At 45.0% G+C, this 17,776-nt stretch overlaps 1 protein-coding gene across 4 annotated transcripts in view; it reads left to right on the forward strand.

Annotated features, from left to right (window-relative positions):
- CRPPA (CDP-L-ribitol pyrophosphorylase A) overlaps positions 1 to 17,776 on the forward strand; it is a 194,886-nt gene that overhangs the window by 96,302 nt on the left and 80,808 nt on the right. For all 4 annotated transcript variants that reach the window (XM_056518901.1, XM_056518902.1, XM_056518899.1 and 1 more), the window contains exons 6-7: positions 966 to 1,063; positions 15,218 to 15,310. In XM_056518901.1, coding sequence (XP_056374876.1) covers positions 966 to 1,063; positions 15,218 to 15,310 — 191 coding nt within the window. The remainder of the gene's footprint in view (positions 1 to 965; positions 1,064 to 15,217; positions 15,311 to 17,776) is intronic.

Below are 17,776 nucleotides of genomic sequence, written 5' to 3' on the forward strand. Positions count from 1 at the left end.
GAGTCTGTATTAGTTTAGGGATCTTGTCTGGGGTCTGTATTAGTTTAGGGGTCTGACCTCGGGTCTGTATTAGTTTAGGGGTCTGACCTCGGGTCTGTATTAGTTTAGGGCTTTAGCCACTGGGTCTGTATTAGTTTAGGGGTCTAGTCTGTGGTCTGTATTTATTTAGGGCTCTAATCTGTGGTCTGAATTAGTTTAGGGGTCTGGTCTTGGGATCTGTATTAGTTTAGGATTTTAGTCTAGGTTCTGTATAAGTTTAGTGAAAAACAAAAAGGACCTGTGGATGGAGGTTAATTTAACATCTATAGGTACAAATGATCACTAAGGGATCAAAAAAGACTTAATTTTACCAGCCACTAACTGAAGATAATGTAATTTTTAAACAGTAGCCTTTTAAAATGTAAAATCCTCAACCTACTGGTCTGGTCGGTATATGCAAAACGTCGGTATATGCAAAAAGTGTTGCGTCAAAGCATGCAGATGCATGCTGACTTAAGTGCAGGAATTTAGTGTGGCTGCAGTCCACAAATAACTAAGGACACCAAGCAAGTAATATTAAAACTAAACATATCGGCTCATACATTTGCCCCTTATCAAGGGCTTTGGGGCAAATGTATGAGCCAAATTCATTCATTTGTGATTGGATTGCAACTGATGAACATGAAAAGACGATGGTAAGGGTATCTACCTTTGACGTTGACCTTCAAGTCAACTAATATATGTAAAATCCATCGTCTTTGTGATATGTTTCATACAAATTTTTCCGTTTTGGACAAAAAAATATTTCTGTTACCTGGAACCTGTCACCCAGTTGCTATTAATGGATCCATTATGCTTATAAAGTGTATCTGCTTAATTCTATGAGTTAATGGCGACCTAACTGATTGTGGATCCACTTGGTTCACAAATGTTCCATTTTCTGATTCTTTTGTGACGTCTTTTTTTCTGTTGTTCTCCCTTTGCAGATCGCATCTCTAAACATCTCTGCATTGTCACCAATATAAAGGAGGAGGCAGTACAGATCGGTTTTCGGCTTCATGAAAACCTAAAATTCCATATAAAGGTAAATGAGTCTTTATATCCTGTAAATTCATTGCTTAACCCCTTAAGGACAAGGCCATTTTATACCTTAAGGACCAGAGCGTTTTTTGCAATTCTGACCACTGTCACTTTAAACATTAATAACTCTGGAATGCTTTTAGTTATCATTCTGATTCCGAGATTGTTTTTTCGTGACATATTCTACTTTAACTTAGTGGTAAAATTTTATGGTAACTTGCATCCTTTCTTGGTGAAAAATCCCAAAATTTGATGAAAAAAATGAAAATTTTGCATTTTTCTAACTTTGAAGCTCTCTACTTGTAAGGAAAATGGATATTCAAAATATATTTTTTTGGGTCACATATACAATATGTCTACTTTATGTTTGCATCATAAAATTTATGAGTTTTTACTTTTGGAAGACACCAGAGGGCTTCAAAGTTCAGCAGCAATTTTGAAATTTTTCACAAATTTTTCAAACTCACTATTTTTCAGGGACCAGTTCAGTTTTGAAGTGGATTTGAAGGGTCTTCATATTAGAAATACCCCATAAAAGACCCCATTATAAAAACTACACCCCCAAAGTATTCAAAATGACATTCAGTAAGTGTATTAACCCTTTAGGTGTTTCACAGGAATAGCAGCAAAGTGAAGGAGAAAATTCTAAATCTTTATTTTTTACACTCGCATGTTCTTGTAGACCCAATTTTTGAATTTTTGCAAGGGATAAAAAGGAGAAAATTTTTACTTGTATTTGAAACCCAATTTCTCTCGAGTAAGCACATACCTCATATGTCTATGTTAATTGTTCGGCGGGCGCAGTAGAGGGCTCAGAAGGGAAGGAGCGACAAATGGTTTTTGGGGGGCATGCCGCATTTAGGAAGCCCCTATGGTGCCAGGACAGCAAAAAAAAAAAACACATGGCATACCATTTTGGAAACTAGACCCCTCGGGGAACGTAACAAGGGGTAAAGTGAACCTTAATACCCTACAGGTGATTCACGACTTTTGCATATGTAAAAAAAATATATATATTTTTTACCTAAAATGCTTGGTTTCCCAAAAATTTTACATTTTTAAAAAGGGTAATAGCAGAAAATACCCCCCAAAATTTGAAGCCCAATTTCTCCCGATACAGAAAACACCCCATATGGGGGTGAAAAGTGCTCTGCTGGCGCACTACAGGTCTCAGAAGAGAAGGAGTCACATTTGGCTTTTTGAAAGCAAATTTTGGTCTGGGGGCATGCCGCATTTAGGAAGCCCCTATGGTACCAGAACAGCAAAAAAAAAAACCACATGGCATACCATTTTGGAAACTAGACCCCTCGGGGAACGTAACAAGGGGTAATGTGAACCTTAATGCCCTACAGGTGTTTCACGACTTTTGCATATGTAAAAAAAAATATTTTTTTTTTACATAAAATGCTTGTTTTCCCAAAATGTTTACAATTTTAAAAAGGGTAATAGCAGAAAATACCCTGCAAAATTTGAAGCCCAATTTCTCCCGATTCAGAAAACACCCCATATGGGGGTGAAAAGTGCTTTGCTGGCGCCCTACAGGTCTCAGAAGAGAAGGAGTCACATTTGGCTTTTTGAAAGCGAATTTTGCTCTGGGGGCATGCCGCATTTAGGAAGCCCCTATGGTGCCAGGACAGCAAAAAAAAAACACATGGCATACCATTTTGGAAACTAGACCCCTCGGGGAACGTAACAAGGGGTAATTTGAACCTTAATACCCTACAGGTGTTTCACGACTTTTGCATATGTAAAAAAATATATATTTTTTTTACCTAAAATGCTTGTTTTCCCCAAAATTTTACATTTTTTAAAAGGGTAATAGCAGAAAATACCCCCCAAAATTTCTCCCGAGTACGGCGATACCCCATATGTGGCCCTAAACTGTTGCCTTGAAATACGACAGGGCTCCGAAGTGAGAGCGCCATGCGCATTTGAGGCCTAAATTAGGGACTTGCATAGGGGTGGACATAGGGGTATTCTACGCCAGTGATTCCCAAACAGGGTGCCTCCAGCTGTTGTAAAACTCCCAGCATGCCTAGACAGTCAACGGCTATCTGGCAATACTGGGAGTAGTTGTTTTGCAACAGCTGGAGGCTCCGTTTTGGAAACAGTGGCGTACCAGACGTTTTTCATTTTTATTGGGGAGGGGGGCTGTGTAGGGGTATGTGTATATGTAGTGTTTTTTACTTTTTATTTTATTGTGTGTTAGTGTAGTGTTTTTAGGGTACAGTCGCACGGGCGGGGGGTTCACAGTAGTTTCTCGCTGGCAGTTTGAGCTGCGGCAGAAATTTTGCCGCACCTCAAACTTGCAGCCGGATACTTACTGTAATCCTCCGCCCATGTGAGTGTACCCTGTACATTCACATTGGGGGGGGGGGGGGGGGGACATCCAGCTGTTGCAAAACTACAACTCCCAGCATGTACGGTCTATCAGTGCATGCTGGGAGTTGTAGCTTTTGCAACAGCTGGAGGCACACTGGTTGTGAAACACCGAGTAACAAACTCAGTGTTTTGCAACCAGTGTGCCTTCAGCTGTTGCAAAAGCTACAACTCCCAGCATGTACGGACAGCGGAAGGGCATGCTGGGTGTTGTAGTTATGCAACAGCTGGAGACACACTGGTTTGCTACTTAACTCAGTGTGCCTTCAGCTGTTGCAAAACTACAACTCTCAGCAGTCACCGACAGCCAACGGGCATGCTGGGAGTTGTAGTTATGCAACCACCAGATGCACCACTACAACTCCCAGCATGCACTTTAGCTGATTGTGCAAGCTGGGAGTTGTAGTTACACAACAGCTGAAGGTACACTTTTCCATAGAAAGAATGTGCCTCCAGCTGTTGCAAAACTACAACTCCCAGCATGCCCATAAGGGAATGCTGGGAGTTGTGGTGGTCTGCCTCCTGCTGTTGCATAACTACAGCTCCCAGCATGCCCTTTTTGCATGCTGGGAGCTGTTGCTAAGCAACAGCAGGAGGCTGTCACTCACCTCCAACGATCCTCGCCGCACAGTTCAGTCCCTCGTCGTCGTCGCCGCCGCCGCTGCTCCTGGGGCCCCGATCCCAACATTGACGCCGGGGATCGGGGTCCCCAGCACCTGGGGTGCACGTCCCGCACCCGCTCACGTCCTCCGGAAGAGGGGCGGAGCGGGTTGCGGGAGTGACACCGGCAGCAGGCGCCCTGATTGGTCGGCCGGTAATCCGGCCGACGAATCAGGGCGATCGTGAGGTGGCACCAGTGCCACCTCACCCCTGCTGGGTCTGGCTGTTCGGGGCCATCTCTGACGGCCCCGATCAGCCAATAATTCCGGGTCACCAGGTCACTGGAGATCCGATTGACCCGGAATCCGCCGCAGATCGCTGGACTGAATTGTCCAGCGATCTGCGGCCATCGCCGACATGGGGGGTCATAATGACCCCCCTGGGCGATATGCCCCGATGCCTGCTGAACGATTTCAGCAGGCATCGGGCACCGGCTCCGCTCCAGATGGTTGCGGGGGGCCGGTAAAACACATGACGTTCTCATACGTCATGTGTCCTTAAGGGGTTATAGGGGTACTCCAGTGGAAAACATTTTTTTTTAAATCAACTGGTGCCAGAAAGTTAAACAGATTTGTAAATTACTTCTATTTAAAAATCTTCATCCTTCCAGTACTTATCAGCTGCTGTATGCTTCACAGAAAGTTATTTTCTTTTGGAATTTCTTCTCTGTCTGACCACAGTGCTCTCTGCTGACACCTCTGTCCATTTCAGGAACTGTCCAGAGCACGAGAGATTTGCTATGGGGATTTTCTCCTGTTCTAGACAGTTCCTGAAATGGACAGAGGTGTCAGCAGAGAGCACTGTGGTCTGACAGAAAATAAATAAAAAAAGAAAAGAACTTCCTGTGGAGCATACAACAGCTGATAAGTACTTGAAGGATGATTAAGATTTTAAAATATAAGTAATTTACAGATTTGTTTAACTTTCTGGCACCAGTTGATTAATTTAAAAAAAATGTTTTCCACCAGAGTACCCCTTTAAGCTCTTGACCAGAAGTATTATCTGAAAGATATTCTAAATTAATTCTCATTGGTGGAAGTGATAGTATTGGATTTTACAGAAATTTCAAATGTTTGGAAATTCACAGAAGCAGAAGATACTCAGATACATAAACAGTGTTAAATGCACGTCACGCCCCGCCCCCTCGATGCAAGTCTATGGGAGGGGGCGTGGCGGCCGCCACGCCCCCTCCCATAGACTTGCATTGAGGGGGCAGGGTATTGAGGTCACACAGGGGCTGAGTCGTGACGTCGCGAAACTCCGTCCCTGTGTTCGGGAGGCATAAGACTGAGAGCCTCCAGCGCTTCCGGCAGTACTTACAGGTGGGTGCTGCATGCTATATTGCGGGGGTCCCCAGTGGCGGGACCCCTGCAATCAGACATCTTATCCCCTATACTTTGGATAGTGGATAAGATGTCTTTGGGCCGGAGTACCCCTTTAAATCGTACCTGTCATATCACAGAAAAAGAATAATGCTTCTGTATGTTCTCCACTAGGTCATGCAGATTGTTTACATGTCTTTTTATGTGTCTAGCTTCTGTATTTTGCTCACAAATCTCTCTGTTCTGCTGCTCACTTATTCTGACATCCACTGCTCAGGAAGGGGAATTTAGGTACCCCCAGTCTTTAGGTAGTCAGAACATCCTGGGAGTTGTAGTTGTGCAAGTCCAGATGTAAAACAGCCCATGTGTATGTGTATGTGTAGAGACAATAGACGCAGCAGCAGCAGCAGCTTATCGTCCCCTGTTCTGTGTAGACAGCCATAAGCCCTAGTTATTTCATACACTTCACACAGGCTTGTATAGAGCAGATGCCGTGCCCGCAGGCCTCATACCCATCATTATGCGCATAGTCAGAAAGGAATGTAAAATATTTCATCACAGCTTCTGCTTTATTTCCCTTTAATACATCCCCTGCTCCTGAATATCTGTATAACCAGCTAATACTGGGTGACAGCCCCGGGGTGAGCTGTAATATGGTTATGCTGGTTGTCACCCCACTTTCCCTGAAACATGTCTAAAAAAACAAACAAACAAAAAAAAACTGCTTAATAGATTCATTTTGCTACAACTTGGGAAAATAAGACATTTTATGGAGAAAATGTTTTTAAGACATTTATCACCTTCTGCATGGTAGTATATGGAGGTGAACATTTGGTACATACCTCCAACCTATCTAAGTACATAAGGGCATGTGCAAGCAACATGGCTACTGTCATCATAGATGTCAGGATCCGGGTTGGCGGAGGGTGAGGACACTGGAAGTGGATCCTCTGTGCCAGAGAGGTGATGACGTGGGCCGTACCAGGGGAACGGAGTCTAAGGGGTTATTGGTATTCACCAGAGCCCGCCGCAAAGCGGGATGGACTTGCTGCGGCAGGTAACCCCCAGGTCGTTCCTCCCAGTAGCGACTCAACCTCTCTGGTGGCTGAGATGGCGGCTGAGATAGAAAAGGACAAGGCAAGGCAAGGTGAGACGTAGCAGAAAGGTCAGGGCAGGCGGCAAGGTTCGTAGTCAGGGGCAACAGCAGAGATTCTGGAAACGCAGGCAAGGACACACTGGAACGCTTTCACTAGGCACTAGGCAACAAGATCCGGCAGGGACAGGAAGGGGAAGTGATGTTTTATAGGGAAAACAGTGATTGGACTAGTGATTTAAATTTCAGAGAGTTGGCGCGCGCGCGCCCTGGAGAGCGGGGCCGCGCCCCGGGCTGGGACAGGGGAAGGACGGAGCAGGTGAGAAGAGACATGGGATGCGATCCGTGAGCGGGCACGTCCCATGGATCGCATCCCCTCCGGTGACAGGGTAGCAGCGCTCTCGGTCAGCAGCGCCGACCGGAGCGCTGCAAGCAGAGTAACGCCGCGAGCGCTCCGGGGAAGCAGCGGGACCCGGAGTGCTCGTCGTTACAATAGACACCCAAAGATTGTCACTACACAATACTAGTGTTGCTCGCAAATATTCGCAATGCAAATTTTATTCGCGAATATCACATATTCGCGAATATCACATATTCGCGAATATCACATATTCGCGAATATCACATATTCGCTCATTCGCGAATATTCGTGAATATAGCATTATATATTCGCAATTATGAATATTCGCATTTTTTTTTTTTAATTTCACAGTACACATCACAGTGATCATCCCTCTCTGCTTCCAGCTTGAAGAAGGCTCTAATACTACTGTGTGAGACTGGCGTACGAATTTTCGCATATGCGTAAATAAAACGCGAATATGCGAATTTAGCGAATATATGACGAATATTCGTCCATATTATCGCGAAATATCGCGAATTCGAATATGGCCTATGCCGCTCAACACTACACAATACATATAATAGACATAACATGTGGCAGGTAGGATGTATAGGACGACCATAGTGTGGCAATGTGTAGCCTATATTGCCGTTGCCCTCTTGCGTGGTGTGTATATTTTCTTTGCTCTCCTTATTGGCAGTGTGTAGTATATATTGCCTCTGATCTCCTCTCCTCATGGGGGGGGGGGGGTGTAGCATATACAGTCATGGCACCCCTGACATTTTTCTAGAAAATGAAGTATTTCTCACAGGAAAGGATTGCAGTAACACAGGTTTTGCTATACACATGTTTATTCCCTTTGTGTGTATTGGAACTAAACCAAAAAAGGGAGGAAAAAAAGCTAATTGGACATAATGTCACCAAACTCCAAAAATGGGCTGGACACAATTATTGGCACCCTTAACTTAATATTTGGTTGCACACCCTTTGGAAAAAATTACTGAAATCAGTGGCTTCCTATAACCATCAATAAGCTTCTTACACCTCTCTGTCGGAATGTTGGACCACTCTTCCTTTACAAACTGCTCCAGGTCTCTTATTGGAAGGCGCCTTTTCCCAACAGTAATTTTAAGATCTCTCCACAGGTGATCAATGGGATTTAGATCTGGACTCATTGCTGACACTTCAGAACTCTCCAGCGCTTTGTTGCCATCCATTTCTGGGGGCTTTTTGACGTATGTTTGGGATCATTGTCCTGCGGGAAGACCCAAGATCTCGGATACAAACCCAGCTTTCTGACACTGGGCTGTACAGTGAGACCCAAAATCCATTGGTAATCCTCAGATTTCATGATGCCTTGTACACATTCAAGGCCCCCAGTGCCAGAGGCAGCAAAACAACCCAAAACATCACTGACCTCCACCATATGTCACTGTAGGTACTGTGTTCTTTTCTTTGTAGGCCTCATTCCGTTTTCGGTAAACAGTAGAATGATGGGCTTTACCAAAAAGCTCTATCTTGGTCTCATCTGTCCACAAGATGTTTTCCCAGAAGGATTTTGGCTTAGGTTGCATTGACATCTCGGTTTTACACTACGGGTGTGCTGGATCCGGCTGGAGGAGGGGCGAACCGGGCTCTCCTGTACCCCAGCTGGACCAGCGCTGAACTCCATTCACTTTAATTAGCCGACTGGAGTCAAATAGGGACTCGGTTGGCTTTACACCGTTCACCATACGGTATCATTAACATTATATTTTTATATTTTAATAGTTCAGATATTTACGCACGCAGTGATACCAAATATATTTATTAAATTTTTATTGGGGGAGGGGATTTTTCACATTTTTTTTAACATTTTTTAAAACTTTTTTTTACTTTTATTGTTACACTTTAATTGTCCCCATAGGGGACTATTTATAGCAAACATTTGATTGCTAATACTGTTCAGTGCTATGCATAGGGCCATCTTATCGCTCATCTTCTGCTCTGGTCTGCTCGATATCAGACCAGAGCAGAAGACCCGTGGAAGGCGGCGGAGGCAGGTGAGGGGACCTCTGTCTGCCGTTCTAGATGATCGGATCTCTGCGGCAGCTCTGTGGGCGATCCGATCATCCATTTTAGTGACCGTAGCGCTGCAGATGCCGTGATTTGTATTGATCACGGCATCTGAGGGGTTAATGGCGGACATCTGCGCGATCGCAGATGTCTTCCATTACCGGCGGGTCCCTGGCTTCTCTCAGCAGCCGGGACCTGTCGTGCATGAACCGAGCATCGATCCGATGCCTGCGGTAATGTATAGGACATAAATGTACGTCCTGGTACGTTAAGTACCTCTGCACCAGGACGTACATTTACGTCCTGCGTCGTTAAGGGGCTAGGGAAAATATGCTGTTATTAGCGGCCATTCAATTCACAATCTGTCCATCTACATAGTCAATACTTAAGTCAGCCAGAACAGGAACCCCTCCTACAGAACTTCTTTTTATTCTATCTCATTCCTGGGCTTGCAGGTGGCAGACTCCCCCCTGTTTGACTTCTATATGCCCTAATAGGACTTGTAGACATCCTTTTGGATGGGCACTACAGTATCTCCATATGGGCATGATAATGTGACACCATCCGGAGGGTCCTTGCTTCTCTTAAACCATTTGTCTCATATAGGTGTGGAGGCACCAGGAGGGGGCCAATTACTCCTCCTTTCATGAGGGTCTCCTACTTTTAGTACATTAAAGAAGTTTCCATGTTTTTTTGGATGATACTATTGATCCTTTGAAGCAGGGGGAAGGAATTATGGAACAACATGGACCTAAGTATTTCTTCACTCATCCACCTTGACAAGTGTTTCCTGTTGGGAGCAGACACTCAATGGCCGCCCCCTGCCTCCCTTAACCACCCATGGTGCCTCTGGCAGAGAAGTGATTGACGTCCTAAGCCCCTCGACATGCCAGTCCCTTAATCTTTTTTTAATATTTCCTCCACTTTCACATACAACCCGCGATTTGTTTTTTGACAATTACGACAACGGCGCCAATTATGTGCAGACAGCGATCGGAGTGATGGCATAAGCTCCGCCACGCAGGTGACAATTTAATTTGTCTTCTCCCAGTTTTCAACATTCCAGACGGGATTTTATATTGGTGTCTTCAGATAGGGGTAGGACGCTGAGATTACGTTTATAATGTGTGTGTGGGGGTTTATGAAGATCCCCGGGGGCTCAAGAACTCGACTTTCACCCAAAAGCAAAAAACATTAAATCTCTGCTTCTGGAAAAGCTGGGTGGCAGTCAATGTGACTAACATTAAGACTTCCAAATACACATCCTAGATCTGAATGAATGAACTAATCGTATGAAATACTTTCGTCTTTACATAGTTGAATGCGCTGACAACAAAATCACTCAAAAATTATCAATGGAAATCAAATGTATCAACCCATGGAGGTCTGGATATGGGGTCACACTCAAAATCACAGTGGAAAACCCCACTACAGGCTGATCCAACTTTATGTAATGTCCTTAATACAAGTCCCAATGAGGCTCAGTAGTGTGTGTGGCCTCCACGTGCCCGTATGACCTCCCTACAACGCCTGGGCATGCTCCTGATGAGGTGGCGGATGGTCTCCTGAGGGATGTCCTCCCAGACCTGGACTAAAGCATCCGCCAACTGGACAGTCTGTGGTGGATGAGACATGATGTCCCAGATGTGTTCAATCGGATTCAGGTCTGAGGAATGGGCGGGCCAGTCCAGAGCATCAATGCCTTCCTCTTGTAGAAACTGCTGACACACTCCAGCCACATGAGGTCTAGCATTGTCCTGAATTTGGAAGGCCAAGCCAGGGCCAACCGCACCAGCATATGGTCTCACAAGGGGTCTGAAGATCTTATCTCGTACCTAATGGCAGTCAGGCTACCTCTGGCAAGCACATGGAGGGCTATGCGGCAGCAGAACGTTCTCCACGGAGTCTCCACATGTGCTCAGTGTGAACCTGCTTTCATCTGTGAAGAGCACAGGGCGCCAGTGGCGAATTTGCCAATCTTGGTGTTCTCTGGCAAATGCCAAATGTCCTGCACGGTGTTGGGCTGTAAGCACAACCCCCACCTGTGGACGTAGGGCCCTCATACCACCCTCATGGAGTCTGTTTCTGACTGTTTGATTGGACACATGCACATTTGTGGCCTGCTGGAGGTCATTTTGCAGGGCTCTGGCAGTGCTCCTCCTTGCACAAAGGTGGAGGTAGCGGTCCTGCTGCTGGGTTGTTGCCCTCCTACGGCCTCCTCAATGTCTCCTGATGTCCTGGCCTGTCTCCCGGTAGCGCCTCCATGCTCTGGACACTACGCTGACAGACACAGCAAACCTTCTTGCCACAGCTCGCATTGATGTGCCATCCTGGATGAGCTGCACTACCTGAGCCACTTGTGTGGGTTGTAGACTCCGTCTCATGCTACCACTAGAGTGAAAGCACCGCCAGCATTCAATAGTGACCAAAACATCAGCAAGGAAGCAAAGGAACTGAGAAGTGGTCTGTGGTCACCACCTGCAGAACCACTCCATTATTGGGGGTGTCTTGCTAATTGCCTATAATTTCCACCTGTTGTCTGTTCCATGTGAAATTGATTGTCAATCAGTGTTCTTCCTGAGTGGACAGTGGGATCTCACACAAGTGTCAGTGACTTGGAGTTACATTGTGGTGTTTAAGTGTTCACTTAATTTTTTTGAGCAGTGTATATCTTCATATCCTCATTCTTCATGGTGTTTCCATGAAGTTGTATTATAGTAGGTATATTCTTGTATATAGGAGCAGTATTATAGTAGTTATATTCTTGTACATAGGAGGCAGTATTATAGTAGTTATATTCTTGTATATAGGAGCAGTATTATAGTAGTTATATTCTTGTATATAGGGGGCAGTATTATAGTAGTTATATTCTTGTACATAGGAGCAGTATTATAGTAGTTATATTCTTGTACATAGGAGTCAGTATTATAGTAGTTATATTCTTATATATAGGAGCAGTATTATAGAAGTTATATTCTTGTATATAGGAGCAGTATAATAGTAGTTATATTCCTGTATATAGGAGGCAGTATTATAGTAGTTATATTCTTGTATATAGGAGCAGTATTATAGTAGTTATATTCTTGTATATAGGAGCAGTATTATAGTAGTTATGTTCCTGTATATAGGAGGCAGTGTTATAGTAGTTATATTCTTGTATATAGGAACAGTGTTATAGTAGTTATATTCTTGTATATAGGAGCAGTATTATAGTAGTTATATTCTTGTATATAGGAGCAGTATTATAGTAGTTATATTCCTGTATATAGGAGCAGTATTATAGTAGTTATATTCTTGTATATAGGAGCAGTATTATAGTAGTTATATTCTTGTATATAGGAACAGTATTATAGTAGTTATATTATTGTATATAGGAGGCAGTATTATAGTAGTTATATTCTTTTATATAGGAGGCAGTATTATAGTAGTTATATTCTTGTATATAGGAGCAGTATTATAGTAGTTATATTCTTGTATATAGGTTCAGTATTTTAGCGGTTATATCTTTGTACCTACGAGGCAGTATTTTAGCAGTACATAGAGGCGTCTCTTGTTTTGGATGACCATGCACATTCCCGTATATTGATCACTTTCTGCCTGGTCCCCTACAGATCATATTGGGGCTAATAGTATCAGGATATCTGTGATCATCTCCTGGAGACCCCTAAGCCCTTTCAGGACTGGCTTAGACAACTAATACATTTGATCTGATCTCTGATAAAGTTTTGTGTTACTTAGAAACTTGACATGTGTTTTCCATGAATCTTCTGGAGACATTGATATTCTCTGGGTGGGAGGATGACGGCAGTGCTCTGTGATCCTGCGCTATACATCATGCTGGAGATGTACAGTAGCTGTCAGTGATCTGGGGATGGATGAATTACTCCGCAGATCTGTCAGTGATATTTTGGGCTGCTGGATCTGGGTCACTGAATGTCCTCTCCACTCAGCTGCCTATAAATATTCAATGATTAAGTATACACCCCCTGCTGATGTCTGCCCAGCCGGTGATATTGTACCGCACACAGCAGTGATCTCCGGCACATTCTCTTTCAGCAAGGTCAGATCCGCACAGTCTGTATTTATGACTGGGTGGGGGGGGGGGGGGTGCTCTCGTTCTCTCTCCTTCTCACTCTCGCTCTCTTCCTTTACTTCTCCTGTGGGGCCAGAATGTTATTATATGGATTTATGGAAATTATGTTCAACTTTTTATAATGAAAAGTTCTACAGCTTTGTAATATACTTTAAAGCGTACCCGTCAGATCCATCAAAAAAAAAAAAAATGTTTTTAATATATCACTCAGTACATAATCCTGACCATTTTTATGTGTCTAGCACCTTTATTTATTTTTTTATTACACTTTTAATTTAGCTCACTAGTCTGAATGTCTCTCAAAGGGAGGGGGCGTGGCCTCACTGTGCAGGTCTCCGCCCCCTCCCTCAGTATGCTGTCTGCTCACATCTCCCCTAGCATTAGCAAAACTACAACTCCCAGCTTCTCCTCACTGACAGTAGTGGGACACAAGCTGACAGTGGGAGGATTTTTCCTCCAGCTCTGATCCCCGCACTCACAGCTGTCAATCAAGGAAGTGTGTCCATGACATAGGTGATGACTCATGGACACAGCAGGACTAGTATGTGTCCAAGCAGGCAGGGAGGGCAGTTGTTTGATGGGCTTTTTCAGTATTAAATACTGAAAATTTTCTAATGAAAGCAATTGCAAAACCTATTGGTTATACAAGCTTTACAACATATCAAAAGTTTTTGTATCTGACAGTGCCCATTTAAGGGTCTATTCACACGTACGCAGATTTGATGCGCAGGATTTTCTGTTGCAGATTTCATTGTAAACTAAATAACTGAGCACAGCTTCTAATTTGCAGTTACAAATCCTGCGCAGCAAATCTGCGCAGGATCCTGTATGTGTCAACATACCCTAAGGATGCATGCACACCACATTTTTGCAATACAGTTCCCGTATCAGGTTTTTGATGAAAAACGGATTCTTCAAAACCGGACTAAACTGTATAAAAACGTGTCCATCATGTGGCGCACATCACTTCTTAAAGGGGTACTCCACTGCCCCAGCGTTCGGAACATTTAGTTCTGAAAGCTGGGTGCGGGCTGCGGGGTCGTGACATCACGGCCACGCCCCCTCAATGCAAGTCTATGGGAGGGGGCATGCGCCCCTTCCCATACATTTGCATTGAAGGGGCGTGGCGTGATGTCACAAGGGGGCATGGCTGTGATGTCACGAGCCCGCACCCAGCTTTCGGAACAAAATTTTCTGAACGCTGGGGCAGTGGAGTGCCCCTTTAAATTAGCAAAAATGACAGGAAGCACCTTAGATGGCACAAAAATAGTGGAACGCAGACATTTATATGCCCAACGGTCACTGGTGTAGATATGTGCAAAAAAGTTTTGCGCAAAGCTAAATTTATGTGCAAACCACACCCTCTGCAAGCAGCCCAGCATGAAAAATGACTGAGGCAGCGCAGGCAACATACAAGTATCGCAGTATTAGGTGATAACTTTGCAATACACACCACTTGATAAATCAAAGCTGATGCAGAACGTTCAATTACAGCAGACTATCACATAATCGGTGAGGTTGCAGAACCTGCTGTATTACCTGACTGCTCCTCTACCTGTGGCATTGATCAGCCCAATGCTACAGCTCAGAGACAAGATCCAGCCATGCCTCCTGAGACAGCAGAGGATGATGAGTTATCCTTTGAGAGGGGAGTCGGAGAGCTGCTGAGACAACACCACACTGACAATGACAGGACTACACAACTTCCTGTCAGAAGAGAGGGATGAGCTGGGGAGCTGCTGAGACAGCAGCACACTGACAATGAGGGGACTATTCAACTTCCTGTTAGGAGAGAGGGAGGAGCCGGGAGGCTTCTGAGACAACATCACACTGACAATCAAAGAACTACACAACTTCCTGTCAGAAGAGAGGGATGAGCTGGGGAGCTGCTGAGACAGCAGCACACTGACAATGAGGGGACTACTCAACTTCCTGTTAGGAGAGAGGGAGGAGCCGGGAGGCTGCTGAGACAACATCACACTGACAATCAAAGAACTACACAACTTCCTGTCAGGGGTGACTCACACAAAAACATGCTGAGGCCTGTACAATATGTGATAACATTATATTAGTAAGTTATATATCTTAAGGGGTTAATATTATTTAATTCCAATTATTTTGATACCGGAATACCCCTTTATTCCCCACCACGGGTCGGTTTCGTTTTACAGCTGGAGGATGAGACTTGTTCATGGTTTCCGTTTATTTTGTAGCACGTGAAGGCGATTTCTTCATCGATGTGCAAAACCGTCCAGGACGTGCAGAACATATTTCAGGGACAATGCTACAACTATGTCTGTATAAATGTAAGTACATGTAATACGCCACTGGGGGCGCTTTTCTGGTTAATTTGAGGATGAGAAGTAAATCAAATATGGAGGGCATTGGGGTGGGGGGTTGAACTATTTAGGATTCTCTTGGGAGGGGCTTCATGGCTGTCTCTGTATGGGTGCATTGTGTCTGGCACTTTTTGGGATAGCAGGCACTTGCACACAGTATCCCCGATTTACTATAGTTGTCTTACCCTGATGCGCCAAAATCTGGTTTGTGCTTATTTGCCAACAAGTGAATGCAATAAAATTGCACCTACGCCCCTAGATATCTTATTCCCAATCCAAAGGATAGGGGATAAGATGTCTGAACCCGGGACCCCCGCGATCTCCCTGCTGCACCCGGCGTTTGTTTAGAGCATTGGGTGCAGCGCCGGAGGCTTGTGACGTCACGACCACACCCCCTCAATGCAAGTCTATGGGAGGGGGCGTGACGTCCGTCACGCCCCCTCCCATAGACTTGCATTGAGGAGGCGTGGCCGTGACGACACAAGCGGGGCGTGGTCGTGGCGTCACAAACCTCCACCTTCACATCGCCAGTCATCCCGCACAGAGCCAAGTTCGCTCCATGTACCGGATGTCTGGAGTACTGCAGCCGAGATCGCAATGGTCCCAAATGGCCGGACACCTGCGATCAGACATCTTATCCCCTATCCTTTTTATAGGGGATAAGATATCTAGGGGCGGAGTACCCCTTTAAGGAGCTTTATGTGTTGTTGTGTGTTTGTTTGTTTTTTCTTCCAAAAAAGCACAGTGTCACGGACAAATGTGTAAAACTAGTCAGGCAAAACAAATTTGGTGCAATCTTTGCCTTGTATTTAAAGAAACACGCTAAAACAGCAGAACATGATTCGCAGACAAATGTCTTTAATTTATCAACACCAAAATATTAAGTGCTACACAAAATATACAAGTTGGACACTCCTAAATCAATAGTAAATTTAATACACACCCCAGCTGCTGCAGAACCTCAGATGGAAGTTTGAACTTTATGTCACTAACTTTCTGCAGCAGCTGAGCTTTATATTACACAGTCCTCTGCTGCAGCTGCTGCAGAGGCTCTTACACCACACCTCAGCTATCAATAATTGAAAGTCCAGATTATCCTGCAGTTCTTTGTCAGTACCAGGAGCTGGATTGTCTACTACACTGCTCAAAAAACTAAAGTGAACACTAAGATAACACATCCTAGATCTGAATGAATGGACTAATCGTATGAAATACTTTCCTCTTTACATAATTGAATTCGCTGACAACAAAATCACACAAAAATTATCAATGGAAATCATCAACCCATGGAGGTCTGGATATGGAGTCACACTCAAAATTACAGTGGAAAACCCCACTACAGGCTGATCCAACTTTATGTAATGTCCTTAAAACAAGTCCCAATGAGGCTCAGTAGTGTGTGTGGCCTCCACGTGCCCGTATGACCTCCCTACAACACCTGGGCATGATCCTGATGAGGTGGAGGATGGTCTCCTGAGGGATGTCCTCCCAGACCTGGACTAAAGCATCCGCCAACTCCTGGACAGTCTGTGGTGGATGAAGCGAGACGTCCCACATGTGCTCAATCGGATTCAGGTCTGGGGAACGGGCGGCCAGTCCATAGCATCAATGCCTTCCTCTTGTAGGAACTGCTGACACACTCCAGCCACATGAGGTCTAGCATTGTCTTGTATTAGGAGGAACCCAGGGCCAACCGCACCAGCATATGGTCTCACAAGGGGTCTGAGGATCTCATCTCGGTACCTAATGGCAGTCAGGCTACCTCTGGCAAGTACATGGAGGGCTGTGCGGCCCCCCAAAGAAATGCCACCCCACACTATTACTGACCCACTGCCAAACCGGTCATGATGGAGGATGTTGCAGGCAGAAAAATGTTCTCCGCAGCGTCTCCAGACTCTGTCACATGTGCTCAGTGTGAACCTGCTTACATATGTGAAGAGCACAGGGCACCAGTGGTGAATTTGCCAATCTTGGTGTTCTCTGGGAAGTGCCAAATGTCCTGCACGGTGTAGGACTGTAAGCACAACCCCCACCTGTGGACGTCGGGCCCTCATACCACCCTCATGGAGTCTGTTTCTGACCGTTTGAGTGGACACATGCATATTTGTGGCCTGCTGGAGGTCATTTTGCAGGGCTCTGGCAGTGCTCCTCCTGCTCCTCCTTGCACAAAGGCAGAGGTAATGGTCCTGCTGCTGGGTTGTTGCCCTCCTACAGCCTCCTCCACGTCTCCTGATGTACTGGCCTGTCTCCTGGTAGCGCCTCCATGCTCTGGACACTACGCTGACAGACACAGCAAACATTCTTGCCACAGCTCGCATTGATGTGCCATCCTGGATGAGCTGCACTACCTGAGCCACTTGTGTGGGTTGTTGACTCCGTATCATGCTACCACTAGAGTGAAAGCACCGCCAGCATTCAAAAGTGACCAAAACA

Source organism: Hyla sarda, chromosome 5, assembly GCF_029499605.1.
Source record: "Hyla sarda isolate aHylSar1 chromosome 5, aHylSar1.hap1, whole genome shotgun sequence".
NCBI classification, from domain to species: domain Eukaryota; kingdom Metazoa; phylum Chordata; class Amphibia; order Anura; family Hylidae; genus Hyla; species Hyla sarda.